This window comes from Myxine glutinosa, chromosome 11 (assembly GCF_964187855.1).
Source record: "Myxine glutinosa chromosome 11, kmMyxGlut1.1, whole genome shotgun sequence".
In the NCBI taxonomy this organism is placed as follows: Eukaryota; Metazoa; Chordata; class Myxini; order Myxiniformes; family Myxinidae; genus Myxine; species Myxine glutinosa.
This window is the reverse complement of record NC_136271.1, coordinates 45,290,246-45,311,143: the sequence shown is the minus strand read 5'-3', so window position 1 is coordinate 45,311,143 and position 20,898 is coordinate 45,290,246. Positions and strand designations below refer to the sequence as shown.

The window sequence follows — 20,898 nt, the reverse complement described above, 5'->3', positions numbered from 1 at the left end:
GGGTAGCAGCCGAGAGGGAGACCGCTATTCCCGTGACTACTGTGACAAGTGGTCCCACCGTAATTATTTGGAGTCCAGAGAAGTTGAAGCACGGAATGCGGCGGAGCCGCCGAGCCCAGATTCCTACACGGACTAACCGTGAACTCCACCTTCCTAAAGGCGTCCATGTATTGAATAATCGGCTTGGCCTCCCGGAAAAAGGGCTATCGAGATGCGTAACTTTGGATTTTTGATCAACCCCTTAACCTTCATTCCAAAAAATAAAAATAAAATCAGAGGTTGATGAGATGGAGTTTGGCTTTGCACGGGTTCAACTTGGAAATTGAACATGTGAAGGGCCGGGACAATGTCGTGGCGGACGCGTTGTCCAGAGAGTTCATTTTGGGGAATTCTGTGGGGGGGGTGAAAAGTTTGTTGCTTTATTTTTGGGAACAATGGATGGTTGTTGCTCACAGGAATTGATGATTTGGGGGTGAGCTTACTCTTGTTGGTGTAAATAATTTTGCCGACAACGAAAGTTTTCCCTATGTTCAAACTTTCTTTCCTGAAGGGGGGAAGTGTTACGGGTTCGGCACTCATTCTTAGTGTTGTTATTATTGTGGGTCCAAGTATTGGGATTGTTGTTGTTTAAAGAAAATCCGGATCGAGACCGGAAGAGGTGGAGCGAAGAAAATGAGGTGGGAGGAGACCGAAAAGGTGGTGGTTGAAGCTCCGTAGCGAGCATTGTCAAAGGAGACGGTGCGGTTGAGCCGATAAAGGAAGTCCTGCCTTCAGCGTTGTGATCGCTGGGACTTTTCACATCTGCGTGTGAGATCGACGTCGGATTCGGATGAACCCTCGTCGCATAAGTCCGCCGTGAGTACAAGCCCGCCGCCATTGGGACTCGCGCGCATTGCGCGGCGTTCGCAGAATAAGGTTGCCGCGTCTGCTGGGTTCGCCTTCCTCGGTGGGTTGCCAAGGACGTGTGTGCGCGCCAGCGGCCTTTGAAGGAGACAGTGCGATTTGCGGCTGCACGGTGTACGTGCATGTTTGGAGCGTCTTGGGAAAGCGCCCATACCACCGCCACTGTGCGGGAACTGGATCATGTGATCTCGGGGTGGTTTCACTCGTCCAAGCCTCAATTGACTTTGAGTGGCCATTGATCCGACGATCGCCAGAGCGACTCGACATCGCCTTGGAGGAGTACAGAGACATTGGGGGGGGAAGTGCCGTAAGTTGGGTTAGAGGGATATATTTAAGGTGGTACCATCTCAAATATTGTGATTGTAATTGTGAATTGATGTATTCACCCTTTTGGTGTTTGGGATTGTGAATATATCTTTTTCGTTCATAACCCTTGGTGTGGTCTCCTTAATGATCTGATTGATTTCCCCAAGGATAACATATTTCTCTGCCGGGGCTCCCCTCGAGGTTCGGAGGTCACCGAGACCAGGTAAATAGGGGAGGACCCCGTAACACTTGTCTTCGTCAAGCGGGCAAGACATATTCTTCAGGAGCTTGTGGATTTCAGAAGGAGAATATCCCTATTTCTCGGATCTTAGGATCCTGGGTTCGAATCCTGGTCGATCGCTGAATTAACGCCAGGGGGGTTGACTCAGCCTGTCATCCTTCCGAGGTCGGCAAATTGAGTACCAGCTTGCTGTGATGAATGATCACGGTGTGTACCCCGATTTAGAATAGGTACACCGTATCCCTGCGCATCGTAAGAGCGTGACCAAGGGTTGGCGTCAGGAAGGGCATCCGGCCATAAAAACATGGCCTCAAACAGGGAACCATGATTGTCATGGGGCCTGCAAGGCTAACCCCTGCTCTAGCAGGGAAAATGGCCTTAAAACAATCATTCATTCATTCATTCATTCAATATCCCTATTTCTCTGCCTACCATAAAGAGAACAGACCTACAGTTCCAGAAAACTGGTTCTACTGTAAGGAAGAAGGGATCTGGAAGGCCTATTGCCACTACAAATAAAGATGACAGGTGACTGAAATTCATAGTTCTCCAGGAAAGAACGAAAATTCTGCAGAAACCATCAAGAGGAGTTCAGAACTGCTGAAAACAAGACTGTTTCCAGAAGGACCATCACATGAAGGTTGACTGATGCTGGTTTTTCTCAATAAGGTGTGCTAAGAGGCCTCTATTATCTAAGAAAAACATTCAGGACAGATTGCCCTTTTTGGCCCAATATGGCAACTGTGATTCAGACTGGTTTCAGAGAGTTCTGTGGAGTAATGATTCAAGATTTCAGCTTTGCTGTGATGCCCCAGAACGTTGCCATCACAGATCTGGTGGAAGATTAAACCCTGAGTGAATTTCAGCAATTGTGAAGAATGGAGGAGGTGGAATCATGGTCTGGGGTGCATTTTCGTCTGCTGGTGTTGGTGAGCTGATAAGGTGTGAAGTCAATTATTGCCAAGGAATATCAGAAAATATTAGAGAAAGGATTACTTCCCAGCCTCCAAAAGTTATTTCCTTGAGAGAAAAGCAAAGAAGTCATTTTTCAACAAGATGATGTTGAAAAATGTGATGTGTTGGGTGTGTTGTGTTTGATGCCCCTGCCCATACTGCAAAAGCCGCCAAAAAGTGGTTGGAGAAAAAGTCCCTGAAACTGATATTCTGGCCTGGTCAGGGTCCCAATTTAAACCCCATAGAGAATCTTTGGGCCTATATTCAGCACAAACTTATTGCAAGGAAATTTGCACATTCTGATCAACCTTGGGAAGCTGTCAAACATGAATGGGACAATACTGTATTGACATTTTTCGGTGCAAGAAGCTTTGTGAAAGTTTGACCGAAAGTCTGGATTATTTAAAGAAAGCTAAGGGGTAAGCTATTCCACACTGATTTGTACAGCTATTTCTGCATGTTCTGGTGATTTTATAGTTTAGTAACATAGTTTTGACAAAAAATGTTGAAAAAATTGACTTTGCTCTTTTGTTGTTTTGTTTTTCCCCCCGGTGTGTCTAGCAGAAAAATCCCATCAAAATGACGGGGCAACCCTTCTGTATTGTTGTTTTTTCCCAATCTCATAGGGAACAATGTTGAGGTTTGCGATACAATTATATGCAAGCTGAGTATTTTTATGGCTATGAATGCTCACAATATTTTGACAATGTCCGTGCACTGATTCGTTCTTTTTACAATTTTATTGACTCTTTCCAGGTTTCATTGCTGCCCCGTTACACAAGCTAACAGCTATGTCTTCAAATGAAGTGTTTGATTGTGAAAGTGAAAATGAGTAAGTATTACATTTTATGTCGGACTGCATTGGTACATTGGTGATTTACCATCGAGTCCTGATTATACCCATACAACAACAACAACAGGCATTTTAAGGCCATTTTCCCTGCAAGAGTGGGGGTTAGCCTTGCGGCCCCCACGACGATCTTCTCCATTTTGCCCTATTTTCTGCATCTCCCCTTGTTAACCCCCTTGCCCGCATTTCTTCTTCGACCATCTTTAGCCAAGTCTTTCTCGGTCTTTCCCGTCCTCTACTTCCTTCTACATTCATTTCCATCACTCTTCTCAACCAGTCACTTTCATCCTTCCTCAACACATGACCAAACCATCTCAACCTGTTTCTCTTCACAGCATCCATCACAGGCTTTATTCCCATCATCTTTCGCATCATCCTGGTTATACCCATGTTATTAAAAAAATAAAACGGGGGTGGGGGTGGTTGTGGTAATTTGCTCTTTTGTGGTAAATAATATGGTAATTGGCTCCATCTGTCCGTCACGCCATCTTCTCCTAAATGGGTGTGCAGAAATTAACCAAACTTGATGGTTATGACCACCACATTGCAAGGAGGTATGAGAGCAGTATAACTTTTGGCCCTGCCCCCTGGGGCACTGGGACGGGAGTCAAAAGGTCAAATACAAAAATGCAGTTTCGGGCATATTTTTTAGACGTACAGTCACGTAAAAAAGTAAGTACACCCCATGTAAAGTTTTGACTTTTTCAACATATTTCAACATACAGCTATTTGATCCTCATTTCAACAATATTGATAGATAAAGGTGATATAATATAACAAATATCATGAAACATTTACATTTTGTAGTCCATTGTATAATTTAAATAAACATAAATGAAAATTTCGCATGTGGAAAAAGTAAGTACACCCTTGGCTCTAATAGGTGGTATTGCCCACTTTGGCAGAAACAACCTCAAGTAGGCGTTTCTGATAACTGTCTACCAGTCTCTGACATCAACTGGGAGAAATTTTTGCCCACTCCTTCATGCAGAATTCCTTCACCTGTGCGACATTTGAGGGGTTTCTTGCATGCACAGCTCATTTCAAACCCCCCCACAACATCTCGATGGGATTTAGATCCGGGCTTTGACTTGGCCATACCAGAACCCTCCAATTCTTTGTTTTCAGCCATTCCTTGGTGGATTTACTGGTATGTTTAGGGTCATTGTCATGTTGCAAGGTCCACCTTCGGTTGAGCTTCAACTCTCCGACAGAATCCTCACATTATCCTCAAGTACCTTCTGGTACAATGAAGAATTCATAGTAGATTATATGATGGTGAGCTGCCCAGGCCCTGATGCAGCAAAGCTGCCCCAAACCATAATATTTCCACCACCATGCTTTACAGTTGGTATCAGGTACTTGTGGTCAAATGCTGTCTTTGGTTTTCGCCAAACATGTCTTCTGGTACTGTGGCCAAATAGCTCTACCGTTGACTCATCTGTCCAGAGCACATTGTTCCAGAAGTGCTGGTCTTTGCCTAGGTGTTCATTGGCAAACTTTAGTCTTGCCCTGATGTTCTTTCTGGACAGCAAATGTTTCCTCCTGGCACACCTCCCATGTAGATCAAATTTGTGCAGCCTCTTTCTAATGGTAGACTCATGCACTTTGACATCAACAGTGGCAAGAGCTACCTGTAGGTCCCGTGATGACATTCTGGGGTTCTTAGAGACTTCTTTCAGCATCTTGCGGTCTGCTCTCGGGCTGAACTTGCTGGGGCAGCCTTGCCTGAACAAGTTGGCAGTTGTTTTGAATGTTCTCCACTTGTAGATGATCTTCCGGACAGTCGAATGATTGATTTCAAATTGTTTGGAGATCTTTCTAAATCCCTGCCCAGACTCGTAGGCATCTATAACCTTCTTTCTGAAGGCCTCAGAGAGCTCTTTTGATCTCGGCATGGTGACGCCGCACACTTCAACAACAAAGAGCAAACCAAACTAAATGTCAGGTTTAAATAAGACAGGTGGGTCATTCCATGTCAAATCATCAAAGAATCTGCCGTCATCTCTCAGATTTTTGTAAAACTTTGGGAACCAATTGGGACCCATGAAAAACAGCTAGAACTCAAATATTTTTGCTAACAGCCTCTTAATTAGTGAGATACAGGTTAACGAACTTTGGACTAATTAGCGCGATGTCGCGAATTCAAATGGCCATATCTCTAAAAGTATAACACCTAGAGAGCTGGTTTTGGTGTCATTTTAAAGGTATTTTCATGCCCTATAAATTTGTCTGGGCAACATTTTCCTACCTCCAATCACAAAAAAGTTATCACAAAATATAAACTTCAATCGTGAATCCAAAACAAATGTATCCTTCAAATTTCCTCAAATTCATCCCAGATGTACCTTATGATGTCAAGAAGCTTCCACATAAGTTTTGTGATGGGCACTCCAATAGTTTCTGAGATATGAGCAATAATGTACATGTACATATGGCATATAGGTTCGAAAATCAGCATTTGTAATGTATTATACAATCATTCTAACCTAGCCATGACAGGGAACACAGGGAACAACCATCAATTGCTTTGAAGTATCATATACTTTCATTTTCAACTGGGCCTGAGGGGAATTCTCATCTGGGGAATTCCAACTGGGATTTCCCATGTGGGTAATTCGAGGTGATGCAACTTTCACAGTCTAAGATCCCCAGGGAAAGTCCAAGTTGGCTTAGTGTAATGCTCAGGCCTGCCACCAACAGAAATTGGCAGTTCACTTCTGAAGGAGCTGCAGAAAAATGACGACTGCCAAGGAAAAGTTCATCTTGAAGCAGAAATCCTGCTGCAATCCCTTTGGAGCTCATGAAAAACCAAAGTCGTCTGGCTTGAGAGCTGTTAGCCAAAAAGCCATAGCCGCTCATCCAAGCCTCAAACTGCAAAGTGCACAGAAAATCTGTACCCAGTGTCGTAAGAAACTGGCAAAAAGACAACCAGGTGTGGTAGAGACTCAGAGTGAAATACCATTACCAGTGACCAGCAGCGCTATTAGCAGTAGTGAGGACAATGATGGTGGAGGTGAATCACCAATACCAGGCAGTTCAGGGGAGTTTGAATTTCATTCTCCTGAAATGGAACTGGTTATGTTACAGTGGATTATGATGGTCACTGGTGGGTTGCATGTGTCATGGAACATACCCCAGAGAGGCATGAGGTGGATGTTAAGTTCCTCCATCCACATGGACCATCCCCATCATATACATTTCCGGAACCAGCAGACCCTCTCACTATTGACTACCAGGATGTGCTTACTACTGTTGAACCAACCACTGCAACTGGAAGGACATATTGTATTTCCAAGAAAGAAACAAGTGCTGCTGTTGCTGCATTGAAGAGGAAATTGAAAGCCTAAGTCAGGTTAGTGAACACTGTGTACTTGAACTCACTTATTGATTGTATAATACATTACAAATGCTGATTTTCGAACCTATATGCCATATGTACATGTACATTATTGCTCATATCTCAGAAACTATTGGAGTGCCCATCACAAAATTTATGTGGAAGCTTCTTGACATCATAAGGTACCTCTGGGATGAATTTGAGGAAATTTGAAGGATACATTTTTTGGGGATTCACAATTGAAGTTTATATTTTGTGATAACTTTTTTGTGGTTGGAGGTAGGAAAATGTTGCCCAGACAAATTCATAGGGCATGAAAATACCTTTAAAATGACACCAAAACCAGCTCTCTAGGTGTTATACTTTTAGAGATATGGCCATTTGAATTCGCGACGTCGCGCTAATTAGTCCAAAGTTCGTTAGTCTGTATCTCACTAATTAAGAGGCTGTTAGCAAAAATATTTGAGTTCTTGCCGTTTTTCATGGGTCCCTTTTGGTTCCCAAAGTTTTACAAAAATCTGAGAGATGACGGCAGATTCTTTGATGATTTGACATGGAATGACCCAGGTTCCTCCAAGATCCTCTCCAACGGACCAACGTTGTTCTAATCATTTGCACCTGAGCTGGTGCACCTGATTCTAATTTTAGGTATTTGAAGTAGTGATAAATGTAGGGGTGTACTTACTTTTTCCACATGTGAAATTTGCATTTATGTTTATTTAAATTATACAATGGACTACAAAATGTAAATGTTTCATGATATTTGTTATATTATATCACCTTTATCTTTCAAAATTGTTGAAATGAAGATCAAATAGCTGTATGTTGAAATATGTTGAAAAAGTCAAAACTTTACATGGGGTGTACTTACTTTTTCACATGACTGTAAAAAAAAAAAAAAATTAAACATCATACATTCGCTCTAGTTATAATTGCTTGCCTAATAACCATGGATCTGCCTTATCCTAGTAAACAGCGCTGCTGTTGTTGCATCTGTGTCGTAATCTCATTAGCTTTGACATGGAAAACCAACAGATTAATGTATTTCTTAAGGTACAGGAGAGATTTATTTCCGAATTATGCTCTTTGCCTTAATGTATTGTTACGGGGTCCTCCCGTATTTACCTGGTCTCGGTGACCTCCGAACCTTGAGGGGAGCCCCGGCAGAAAAATATGTTATCCTTGGGGAAATCAATCAGATCATTAAGGAGACCACACCAAGGGTTATGAACGAACAAGGCTATATTCACAATCCCAAACACATAAAGGGTGAATACATCAATTCACAATTACAATCACCATTTTTAAGATGGTACCACCTTATATATCCCTCTAACCCAATGGTTCCCAACCTGTGGTACGCGTACCACTAGTGGTACGCGAGGGCCTTCCAGGTGGTTCGCGACTCAACCTTTAAAAAAAATGATTTGGCCTGATAATTTTTTTATTTCTGATTTCTGATATATTTCATGATTTCCGATGTGCTGTGAGCAAAGTTATGCCCCGCATCGACCAGCTGGTGGAGAAGAAACAGATGCAGCGCTCGCATTAAATTGAAATAAGCCTGATATCTTATCGAATTGAGTTTTTCTGGAACCAGGTGGTACGCGGCGACGGTACGGGACCTCCAAGTGGTACTCGATCAGAAAACGGTTGGGAATCGATGCTCTAACCCAACTCACGGCACTTCCCCCCAATGTCTCTGTACTCCTCCAAGGCGACGTCGAGTCGCTCCGGCGATCGTCAGATCAATGGCCGCTCAAAGTCAATTGAGGCTTGGACGAGTGAAACAACCCCGAGATCACGTGATCCAGTTCCCGCACAATGGCGGTGGTATGGGCGCTTTCCAAAGACGCTCCAAACATGCACATACACCGTGCAGCCGCAAACCGCACCGTCTCCTTCAAGGGCCACTGGCGCGCACACGCGTCCTCGGCAACCCACCAAGGGAGGCGAACCCAGCAGACGCGGCAACCTTATTCTGCGAACGCCGCGCAACGCGCGCGAGTCCCATTGGCGGCGGGCTTGTACTTGCGGCGAACGTATGCGACGAGGGTTCATCCGAATCCGACGTCGATCTGACACGCAGATGTGAACAGTCCCAGCGATCACAACGCTGAAGGCAGGACTTCCTTTATAGGCTCAAAAGTTCCCTCGCGACATTCCTTCGACAATGCTCGCTCCGGAGCCTCCACAACCACCACGTCCCTTTCCGGTCTCCTCCCACCTCCTTTTCTTCGCTCCACCTCTTCCGGTCTCGGTACGGATTTTTTCCACATTGTACCAGGAGCGCTTTTAAACCTTTTACTCACAACAACCCGTTCCCTTCAGTCACAGTGAGCATAATATCTAAAATACTTCGAACCAACAGCAATACACATAACAACACATTAGGGCCGAGTCCGTAACAGTATATTTTAAATAACATGCTTAATTTGATTTCCATGCAGGGTTCATTTATTAGAACCCCGGTGTGTACCCCCTGTCCGGTGTGTACCCCGGTTTAGAATAGGTACACCGTATCCCTGCGTGTCGTAAGAGGCGACTAAAAGGGTTGGCGTCAGGAAGGGCATCCGGCCATAAAAACATTGCCTCAAAAAGATAACCTTTTTTTTGGCTAACCCCTGCTCTTGCAGGGAAAATGGCCTTAAAATGCCTGTTGTTGTTCATTTATTAGAACATTTGACGATGTATACAGTGTTTTTTTTAGTTGTTCTTGTCTTTCCAGGCCTCGGCTAACCAAGAAAAGGCGTACTTCGGTGAGTTTTGATAGACTGCCAATGGTTATAAAATACCACTCATTTTCTTTTAATGTCGTTTGTTGGCATCAACACGGTTACCAGTGTTACAATTGACCATCCGGAAGGCAGTATGAGCCGCAGTCTCAATAGTCCAAATGATCTTTCTGTGACTTGATCAGAGCGATTGCCGGGTGTGAACCCTCGCAGTAATGACTGGAAATATTTATAAGCCCAATGGTTTACCATGCATGTGCATGCAAAATGCATAACAGAGACTGCTCATTTGCAGAAAGTACTACTTTATTTAACTACTATTAATGTATTTACAGGAATTTTACAATTGCTATAAATCTGGTCCAGCTCTTTATGCTCTGTCAGTGCTCCGACCCTCCTGAGAAACTCTATGATAGACTTGTTCTTCCAGGAAGCCCCTACTCGTTAAACTCACCCGTTAACCCTTCTTAACCCAACCCTCTTACTTGCAGGTTGCAGTGTTTCCTTCCCTCCTATCTTCCCTCCTTTCCGTTTTGTTTATTTCTTTACTTATTGTGTCCAGCTATTGCCCCTATGTCAGTTCGTACCCTCCATTACCTCACTTCCATAAGCTTTGCTCTTGCAAAGGGAAAATAAATAAATGGATGGATGTGATATAATGGTTCCACCAGCAAGCTTTAATCATAACAACTGTTCAACTTAATAAGATAGAATATAAATGAATGTTGGTGTGTAAGTACCTGTTTAAGGTGACATTGTTACCTTGTTAATGTTTCCATCTGAACCCCTAACTCATGATGTAGGGAATTCAGGTTTAAATCCAATGTGTACCATGCGTGTTAGTCCATTGTGTACCAATCTTGTATTTTGTTTTATAGTACACCACTCTCTGTGTCTGCCAGTTCATTCATGCACAAGCTCCCACTTTGAGCTCCTTTTTTTTTGGTATACAAGATCGAGGCTCATCAAAGAGCTAACATCAATCACAAAAAAAACAATCGGACAAACAATGTTTTTGGGCGGGAGATAACGCATACAATAAAAGGAGCGGGAGACAAGATGGGGAGAGAGAGGGAAGCACACAAGTACAACAGCAGAGAACAGGGACATTGGAAGATCTGTGGGAAGGAGAGGGCTTGGGGGGAGGAGGCATGGGAAGGCGGTGGGTTGCGAGAGGTATAAAACACATGGACACTGCTAGAACTTCCAGGAAAGAAGTCGGTATTTCAAAAAAAAAGTGGATCTGGGGTGAATTAATGGGGGTAGAAGAGATCAAGGTTTTGGATGGGGGAAGATAAGAGATTGTGGTGAACAGCTGTTTTAAAGACCCGGAGGGAGGAGTGGGATTGAAGAGAGTGAGGGAGTTTGTTCCAGAGGTGGGAGAAAAGAGGAATGAAGGAGTGAAGGTGAGCAGAGAGTCTTGATTTTGGCAATTTTACCAGAAGAGGGTTGCTGGCAGATCTTGTGCGACCTGTAGGAATATTTGGGGGATAGAGCTGGGGGAGCTAGGCCAGATAGGAGTCGGCAGAAGACAGAAAGACCACCTATCTGCCTGCATGCGGTGAGAGTGAAAGGCCCGCTTCATCGCGGGAGATTCCAATGATGGCATTGACAAAATTATTGACACCCTAAACTTAATATTTGGTAACACAGCCTTTGGACAAAGTAACTGCAGTCAAGCGCTTTGTTTTATCGCTTTGTTTTATCGCTTTGTTTTATCCATTGCTTTATCTTATTATACTTTCTCTATCACCCCTCCCCCTTCCCTTTACAACTCTCTTTCTCCCTTTGCTGTCAAACATCAATTTTCATTCTTCTCTCTCAACCCCACTCTTTAAAACATTTTATTTCTTTGTTTTCATCCTTCATAATCTCTTCAATCACTTTGTTATTTTCATGTATAATGAAGTCGAGCTGCTTTTCCACTCCCTATAGTTATCCCTAATTTATTCATTCTTTCTTGGGCACTAGTCAAGCTCACTAACAAAAATATCACAGAGGTATACTGCAGCCTTCCTCAATGCATTTGATAACCCTGTTCCTTGCCCCATCCATGATGTGTGTCCCCATTGCCAACGTCTGTATTCTGAAACTGTAATCGCCTTCTCGTATGTGTTCCACCACCCTAACTTCTCAACACCCTCCTGCTTGCTTCTGTCTCTTCAGCTTTTACCACAACCAGTTCTTTAATCCACTTCCCCCCCCTCCACCCAAGTCAATCCAATACCTTCAATCTCAAACAAAAGCATCAGAGGCCTGGCAGGCCATTCTCAGGTTCTGTCCCTGCAGGTCGCTACCTCACCTGCAGGTTCCATTTGTCGAACAGAAACCTTTCCTTCACAGGACATACCAGACTTACTTGTGTCCCTCCGGTTTATTCTTTGCACCACAATGCTTTTGTTGGTGATGATGTTGCGATCTACATCAGGAGCTTCCTTCCCCCTTAGCCTCCGCATTGCCTCCTCCCAATCCCAATGGACTATTTCTGGGGTCTTTCTCTCCACAGCAATGCCACTCCTCAAGACCTGAGGTCAGGCTTTTGGGACTGCCACTGGTAACATATAATCCAGTGCTACCTGTCGCATGGTTGGGTTGGCGACATCAAAACTGACCCCTCACTGGCTTTGCTAGTGGGGAAGGTGACTGTGACACCCGACCAGGGCTAAAAACAACACCTGACAAAGGGTGGATGCGCTTCCTTCGTGAGCCAACAGCCATCCAGTACGGAGATGATGTCTCCTAAAAAGTACGCAATCGGGGGTAGTTACATTAATTTTTTCGCCCGGCCTATTTATCCCCTCCTATACAGTGGTCCTGTGAAAAAGTTTCCTTGTTTCAGGACTAGGTAAAGCTTTTGCCAGTTTTTCCTCCTCTTCTTCTTTTTCTCTGTAGCACTTCACCTTTAGTTGCTCTCAACCTTGTTTGAGTCAAATCTCAAAAAAGTGTGTTGTTTGGACTTTAAGTATTTTGCAGTGCCTTTCAAAAATAACAGCCTGCTGTGTGCTTAAACCTTGGCCAAACTATTTCCTAAATGATGGCAGCTTGTGACGAAGTGGCATCCCATCCAGGGTTGGTTCTCAGCCAGCAGCATTCACAATTTGTAAGATTCACTACTTGTGCTCTGAGAAGTGTTTGGGAATACCTTGACTAGAATGCACAAGTGAAACTTTTTTCTTTTCTTTTTTTGCACTTTTAGACATTCAAATGTCTTTCAACCCTGAGAAAACCCACGCAATCACCATGTCTCTCTGAAATGACCATGTCGCAAACCCTCCAATCTACTTCCGAAACAAAACACCGATAGAGAGGTTGGGTCGCTCAAATCTTTGGGCCTCACCATTAGCCATGATCTTTCTTGGGCAGAACATTTTTCCAAGATGAGCTTGAAAGCCAGCTGCCGACCTGGCGTCCTTTGTTGTGCAAGGTCTTCCCTTGGCTAGTTTGAACGTTTGACAACCTACAAGGCCTTCATTCACAGTTTGTTGGAGTATTGCCCTTCCCTTTGGGTTGGTGCCCCTACCTCACACCTTACCCCTTCTTGATGCCATGGAAAACAAGGCCCTCAAAATCATTGGGAACTCCCATCCCGACCCTGAATGTTTCCGACCCGCCCAGGTTTCTGCAAGGTGCATACAGTCTGCTAGTAACCCTCTTCTTGTTAAATTCACAAAATCCAGTCTCATCTCCTCTCATTTATTTATTTCCCCATCTGTTCTCTCCCCGGTGTGTACCCTGGTTAGAATAGGTACACCATATCCTTGCGTGTGTCGTAAGAGGCGACAAAGAGGGTTGGCGTCAGGAAGGGCATCCGGCCATAAAAACATTGCCTCAAAAAAGAGAACCATGACAATTACAACTACATATGGGCAGGGTACAGCCCGAAGTGGAGATCGGTTTCTGAGGTTTGGGACATGGAATGTAGGGGCAATGACAGGGAGATCAGGAGAAGTGGTTGAAGTATTGGTCAGAAGAAGAGTGGACATATGTTGTGTGCAAGAGACTAGATGGAAGGGAAGTGGTGTGAGAATGGTGAAGGGTAGGCAGGGACAGAAATACAAGTTTGTGCGGCAAGGGTGCCCAGAGGGCGTGAATGGTGTTGGTGTCCTGTTTTCTGAGGAGTTTGTAGACAGTGTGGTGAGTGTGACTAGAGTGAGTGATAGGTTGATGATGGTGAAAATGATGATTGGAAAGCTCTTTGTGAACATCATCTCGGGATATGCGCCGCAGGTTGGTCGGAGCGATGAAGAGAAGGACAAGTTCTGGTGTGCGATAGAGAAGCTGATGGAAAACGTGAAAGATGAGGAAGTTGTTGTGGTAGGAGGAGACCTAAATGGACATGTGGGAAGGAGTATGGATGGTTTTGAGGGGGTTCATGGTGTGAGAAATGGAAAGGTGAAAGGATTTTGGAGTTTGCTGATGGAGCTGATTTGTTGATTTGTAATACTCAGTTCCAGAAAGAGGATAATAAGCTTGTTACATACACGTCAGGTGGGTCGACGACAACCGTTGACTACCTGATGGTGCGTCGGCGAGATAGGGGGCACCTCCGGGACACATAGGTGATCCCGGGTGAGGAGGCTGTTTTACAGCACCACTTCGTTGTCTGCGACATAAGAGTGAAAGGTGCGAGGAGAGCTCGGCGGGTGAAGTACCAACTGAGAATGAAGGTGTGGAGGTTGAAAGAGGTGACAGTAAGGGAGGCATTAAAAGAGAGGCTGAGTATGGTAGAGGATGATGTGGTTGAGCTTGAACGTGGTTGGATGTCAATGAAAGATAGTCTGTTGGGAGCCGTTTGTGTGGTACGTGGATGGACAAAAGGACCACCGAGGCACTTGGAAACATGGTGGTGGGATGATGAAGTTGGAAAGAGGATTGACGAGAAGAGGAAGAAGTTCAAGGAGTGGCAGAAGGCGAAGGGTACGGGAGCAGAAAAAGCAGAGCATGAAAGTTATAAGGCAGCCAAGAAGGCTGCAAAGAAGGGGTAGCAAAGGTGCAGGAGGCATGTTAGTAGAGGAAATGAGCCTGAAAATCATTTCATGTTAAAAGCAGGCATCCACTGGAAACAGGTAGGGAATGGGGTGGTGCATCGGGGGAGGGTGGATGCCATCTGAGATTTTTTCGAAAAGGGTCATTTTTAACCCTTTTTTTGCTAAATCAGTATTTCCGAAGTGTTGAAAAAGAGAAGAGATGTTTGTAACAATATCCCATTTATTTGCCCAGCCATTTTATTCTACATGGGGTTTTTATACATCATTTTGTTGCTGATGATATTGCCTACAAAATGCATCAGTATTTTAAAAAAAAAAAAAATTAAGGGGTTACCATGGTTACAGTGGGGGTCAAAGGTCAACCTATGGCAAAAATATATAATTTTCTTACACTTTCTAATAGATAGGCAAAATGCCATATAAAACTAACTTTACTGGTTCTAATTGCTTTTATTTATCAATCCTCACATAGAAGAGCAGTTTTTAGTGAGGGAAGATTGATGTAATACCCCTCTGTGGGCAATTAGTGAAGGGTGAAAATTAACCTTTTCTTCAAAAATACATAGAAATTGTGAAAAAAATCTTCTGTTTTGTATTTACCGGTACATGGAATTGTTAAGTGTGATGTTATAGCATACAGTATGCATTGGAAAATGTCTCCAAACCACCATGGTCAAGATTCCTAGTATTGTTTGAGACTTTATTCTGTTTGCCAACAACCTACGGATAACATAGTTTGAACCGGGGCTCCGACTACCTACACATCTTCATCATCATCCTGTGAATTGGTGCATGATCCCCTACAAGTGCAAGCACTAATGCAGGTCTTTTGTCCTGCATGGAAACAGCCGCATCTTTGCAAGCTTTTGGAAGAGGGCTCAGGGTCATCAAATTGGGAATGAGGTTTCCACTACTATCATTCTTCCATCCACTGGTTGTTGGATCAGGCAGATCTTGCACTGGGCTTAGTGACTCCTTCCAGACAAGGCATTGGTAGTTTGCTCGACGAATATGCATTTCCAGTGCATCCTTGGAGGGGGGAAGAGCATCAAGCGAACGCTTTCCTTGAAGGAACATTTCTCGGCGAACTTGATCAATTGCCGTAAGAGGGGTGGTTTTTAGGTCCAGTTTGCACACAAACTTCTCAACGTCTTGGATCAATTGGTCACTGATGTTTTTAGACCCCATCTTCTGGAGGCATGCTGACTTCAGTGAACACTTTCAACGCAGTCTTCTTCCCTATACCGGTGAACTGGCTGACTGTGTCACAACCTGTTAGTGCATGGAATGCAATAATTGTCTGAATTTGGTCTTCTGGTAGTGAGATCTGATGGATGGGGATGAAGGGACGTTTTGATTTCAATCCTGAACTGAACCACACCTCTGGAGATAGGTGATCTCGCAGGCCCAGTGCCACAACCAGGACATCTGTGTCTCGGCATTGAAGGACACATGTCTGGTAGCCCTGTAGTGTCGCATCCCTGGCATGCAGGATGATGCTGGTGTCCGCCTCTTCATGGTTTGCGTTCATGGAGTTGGTGCTCCTACCGGTAGAAATCCATACCCTCATCAAATCCTCAAACCCGCCGGCAACAACTAATTCATATGTTGGCTGTAGCTCCTTCTTCGCCATCTCTATGAGAGATCCGGAAAGAAATGCTGCCAAGTCAGCCTTGTTGGCAGAGAGGCTGAGGAATGAGTTAAAGTTGGAGGGGAGCTTCACGTCCTTTGAACTGATGACACGTCTGATTGGGCGGGTTTTGCCGGCTCTTTTTTCCCTTGTGCCAAACTTGATGGAGACCTCCTGATACCGATCAAACACAACATCAACCCTGGAGTACATGGGACCAAAGCGGTTTAAGACACTGGTACAGAATACATTGCTCAGATCTCCAAAAGTCTCTGATTTCCCAGGCTTGCCAATTGCTTGTATCAGTGCAGGGCCATCAATGATCAAGCAGGTTTTTGCTGTACTCTTGGGAAGGTTTTTTGACACTTCTATGTCCTTGGTCAGCATTTCTTGAAGCTGGGACTTGTCGGTAGAATGGAGTTTCCCATTGGTGTCTGCTAGTGCACGTGGGACTGATGAAAGCTCATGCCTAAGGATGTTATTCAGGTCTACATCTCTCCCTCCCTGTGCTGCCACAAACGGTCTTTGGATTAGATTCCTGTCAGCTTTGATCTCTTTCTGTTTGCCAACTCCACTTGGTTGAATGCTTACTTTGTACATCCTGCTTATTGATGGTGTTTTGTTCCTAGATAATGTAGCATGAAAGTCTGTTGACTTCTCAATGAGGTGAGTGGAGACGAATGTTTCAACTTGGGATGCTCCTGTTTCACCAGCCTTGAGGACTTCTTCTTTGATGGAGTCTGGGACGACGTCCTTTGTGCCAAGGCACACCAGGTCTTCAACATGGTCCTCGGAATCGATGAAGACGTCCAGCCTCTGGAATTCTTTCATGATTTTGTGCAGGTCCTCTGCATCCCTCCTCAGTCTCGTGGGCCCAACCTCCTGATGAGTTACTTACCTCACATTCAGCATCCATGTCCCTGTCAACATCTATTCCAAACATCTTGTACGTTGCCTCAGCTAAACGTGATTTCTCATTATAGGTCAGACACCACTTGTCACGTGCTGCATTCCTCCTAGTGATGCCGATTATTCCACTGCTAATTTTGGATACTTTGTTGACATGCTCCAGTGCTTGGTCAACTGAAACCCGGCAAAACTTCTTCTTCGTCCTCTTGACAGTGAAGTTTCCCTCAACGAAGAGATGATGGGTTGCTGGAGGGAGCTGGTGCATGTCAGCCAAGTAGACTGGGCCCCATCTTGCATAATTTGTGTGGTTGTACACAGCAAACCATGGGAGCATCCTGGAAAATGACGTCAAATGTAATTCCCAGTTGCCCTCTCTCTGCTCATATGAAGTTTAGCAAGATGGAGACCATATCCATCTAATTGACCCAAAATTTGAACTGAGGCCTTTGCAGTAGATCATCTTCAAATTCCTTGATTGTTAAAAGGATTGTCTCGTTCATGCTCGTCAACTGTGTGTAGGCCTTCTGTGCACCATCCATGTCGTGATCTTTGAAGGCATTGGCAACTTCAAGGGCACACGTCTTGGCGTCATGTGGAAGTGCCTTCTGACTGGCATCGCACCAAGTTTCAAATTTGGACCAGAGAATCCGCCAAAGAGCCTCCACTGCAAGCTTGTGTCCACGCACAGCTTTATTGTAAGCGTCTCCGTCCATCATTTTACCTGCTGTGGTGTCCCCGAAGACCCCACTCTCTACCCAGACTTCCTTCAGGCCAGATCCCTCCAGATGTTGTCCAATGGCCTTCATAAAATTCATGATGATGTGGAAACCGCCTAGTCTGATGATGGTTTTGCTGAACTCTGCTTGTTTGAGCCATACTATCTCCTTGGCCTTGCAGTAAAGGGCTTGGTCAAAAGTCACCACCGTGTACTGCTGTCCCATTGACTCACTGATGTACTTGCATCTTGAGAGGACGGTGTAGACTGTATCTGGATCGTCTGCTTTAGCTGGAATTATGGGCATGCTGGCAACTGTAACTAACCCTGATGTCGTGTGTTCAGGCGAGACGATCTGATTAAAACTTGTCCAAGCAGGGACAACTTGGCCGTCTTCCATGTTGTTACCAGCTATTCTGCTAAGAATCCATGACAAGTCTTTACACCTGGCTTGAATGACTGACTTGTCGGTTTCATCAAACTTGAACCAGTGGTAGTCCACCAAGGGAATGATTGGACTGGGCCGTCTACTGTTAGAGTATCCAGAATCCAGGATTTCATGAAAATCAGGGGGGATTGAAGCAGTGATAGATCGATCCTTACCAATGGTAGTGTTGCTTGGAGTGCTAGGCCTTGATACGTCATCAACACTGATATTAGCATTTTGGAACGCGACAATCTGAGTTGCATTGAACTGCCCCTTGCCATCAAGTGTTTCCTCAAGAATGTTGATATTGTCGCCAGCAAACTGGACAAACTTACCAGGGATCAGATTTTGGGGTACGACAACGTTATCATTTGCCTTGTAATGTTCTATCTCTGTGTTTGCAATACTAGTATCTACCCTCTGTACCATTGCATAGCTAGCACAATGACCTGCAGCATGAAGTAGCTCTACTAGGGATTTGCTTCTTGTATGGTGCACTGCCACCCCAATACCGAGATGTTTGGGTGTTATGACACAGCTCTTGGGTGAAACAGATATAATATCTTGTGCTATACTAAGAATTCTATCATGGTGGTTTGGATGATCATTTTCTCCCAGAAACATGCTAACCAATAGGTATAGTGATTGTGGAACTATTTTCTGATCATGCTTTGAATCGACAACATCATATTCAGTGTAGCTGATAGTTTCTTGAATATCTGACCGTATGCGACTCACTAAATGATACATAGACCTACCAAGATTGGTGTCATCATCTACAAGAAATACACTCTTAAGATTCTTCTCAGCCTGTTTTGTCTCACTCTCTTATGAAATGTCAATGAGGTTTTTTACCAATATCTGTTTCGACAACTTTGGAAGTATTAGGAGTGAATCTTGCTTTCTCTCATTTGCAACGATTTCAACTCTTTCACCAAAATGAGCCTTCAGTCTATTTCTGAATGCCCTCAGAATATTTGAGTCAGGATTAGGATTGCAGTGATAACTACATGGGCTGTCATCTGAGGACAGCAGTTTGCAGTACCTATTCCAAACACTTCTCACAGAAAATATATTTCCTGCTTTCAGTTCAACATCAAGTTCTCTCATAAGTTCGTGTAAGCAAGTTTGGTCAAAGACATCACCAGTCTCCTTCTCGGTGTCGAGCTTTTTCAGCATTTCTGAAGAATGTTACATAACATTTCAAATGGTATTTAGCTTCAGACGCAACAAGATCTGCCACACCCGCCACACGATATGAGAGCATTGGGTCCATTTGCATGGCACGCTCCATCACTTTCGTCGATGTTGGCAAAGTGAGAATTTGGTGAAGACTGTCCGGTGTGTTCTCTTGGCAGAATATGCACTTCTCCCACTGCATGACACCTACACTTCTGCGGGTTGTGGTGGGTTGGGGCCTGTCTTTATTCTCTGATGTAACATGAGTCGCACTTCGTTTTTTCAGACGTTGGAGGTGGTCCTTGCTAGTAAAGCTTGAAAAGCAGTCCTTATGCCAGACTACCTTTTCGAAATCAAGCGTTTCATCTTGCAGCCTGTCGAGGGCTTCTAGATACTTTGCACAGTTGTGTGATATACGTGTTGCCAGGGCACTCCTCAATGATTCGATGCCACGTGGGGTTTACTGACGCACGGCAGCTCCCGTTCTGTCCTTTTGGCAAATGATGCATTTGCCAAGGGACGGCGTCGATGGTCGCTTACGTTTTTGGTTTGAAATACTGGCAGCAGCGTCCATTGCCTGGAATACAAAACAAATGGTATTAACCGTTTTGCTACTGTAACTGCACAATCATGCAGTAGTGAAAGGGTTAAAAAAGTGACTGTCATAAAATTGGGACAGCTAGGCTAGGCCTACTACTGTTTATAGCTTTGGGACACCATGTAACTTTGCACTGTCATCTTTTCATCTGGAAGATTTTTTTCAAGCACCAAAACAGGCCTAGTATTAGTAAAATCCAATTAACTGTCTCACTCATCAGAGATACATGTAGTTCAGCAGGTGTATGCATGCCAAGCTGTGTTCACTATGTATGTTCACTGTGCAGAGCACATGTTAGGCTAGGCCCCGCCCTTTGCTACTTTCTCTTTCGTTTTCAGTTTCTTATAGTTTAAAAGAAGTAACAATTACAAAGACCTTCATCTGCATGCATTACTTACCTCACATTACAAGAATTCTATTGATGAATTATCATGACTTCTTGAAAATTTGGAAATTTCAAAAATGTCATAATCCACCATCTTAAGATGATGGATTATTCAGCTGCACCGCTGCTGCTACCTTTATGGAAGTATCGGAACTAAAATGACTGGGATGGAATCTAGCTGCTGTGTACATGGTAAAAGGGGTATGACATCACAAGCTTTGAAATGAGGTATTGGAAACTTATAACAAATAAAATATATGAAATATTATTGCAAGGTATATCTGAAAACTACCTCCAAAGTTACAAAATCTTTGAAAATATCAATTTGGCAAAAAGGGGTTAAAATGACCCTTTTCGGGAAAATCTCAGCTGGCATCCACCCTTTCCCAATGCACCACCCCATGCCATAACTCTTCCTACTGGATGCCTGTCTCTAACATGAAATGATTTTCAAATCAATTTCTAAGCCACTTTTTCACTTTCGTTTCCTCTACTATGTAGGAAAATGTTCGGAGAACGCTTGGATTTGGAAAAGTGTCAGAGAGCGGTATTCAGGATTGCAAAGCAGATAGCGAAAGAGAGGTGTGATGTGATAGGGGTGAGTTGCTTGAAGGATGAAGTGGGACAAATTGTTGTGGACCCATATGGAATTAAAGGAAGATGGAAAAGATATATGGAAATGCTGTTGAATACAGAGAATGAATAGGATGGCAACATAGAGAGTAACCCAGTTTTAGG

At 44.1% G+C, this 20,898-nt stretch overlaps 1 protein-coding gene across 3 annotated transcripts in view; it reads left to right on the top strand.

Moving 5' to 3' along the window:
- Positions 1-20,898, top strand: part of KNL1 (kinetochore scaffold 1) — a 225,701-nt gene that overhangs the window by 15,603 nt on the left and 189,200 nt on the right. For 2 of the 3 annotated variants that reach the window (XM_078786619.1, XM_068130582.2), the window contains 2 exons: positions 3,161-3,236; positions 9,323-9,353. In XM_078786619.1, the coding sequence (XP_078642745.1) occupies positions 3,196-3,236; positions 9,323-9,353 (72 nt within the window). In that variant the 5' untranslated portion in view covers positions 3,161-3,195. Of the gene's footprint in view, positions 1-2,968; positions 3,045-3,160; positions 3,237-9,322; positions 9,354-20,898 lie in introns of those variants that run through there. The other variant, XM_068130583.2, reaches the window with a different exon arrangement.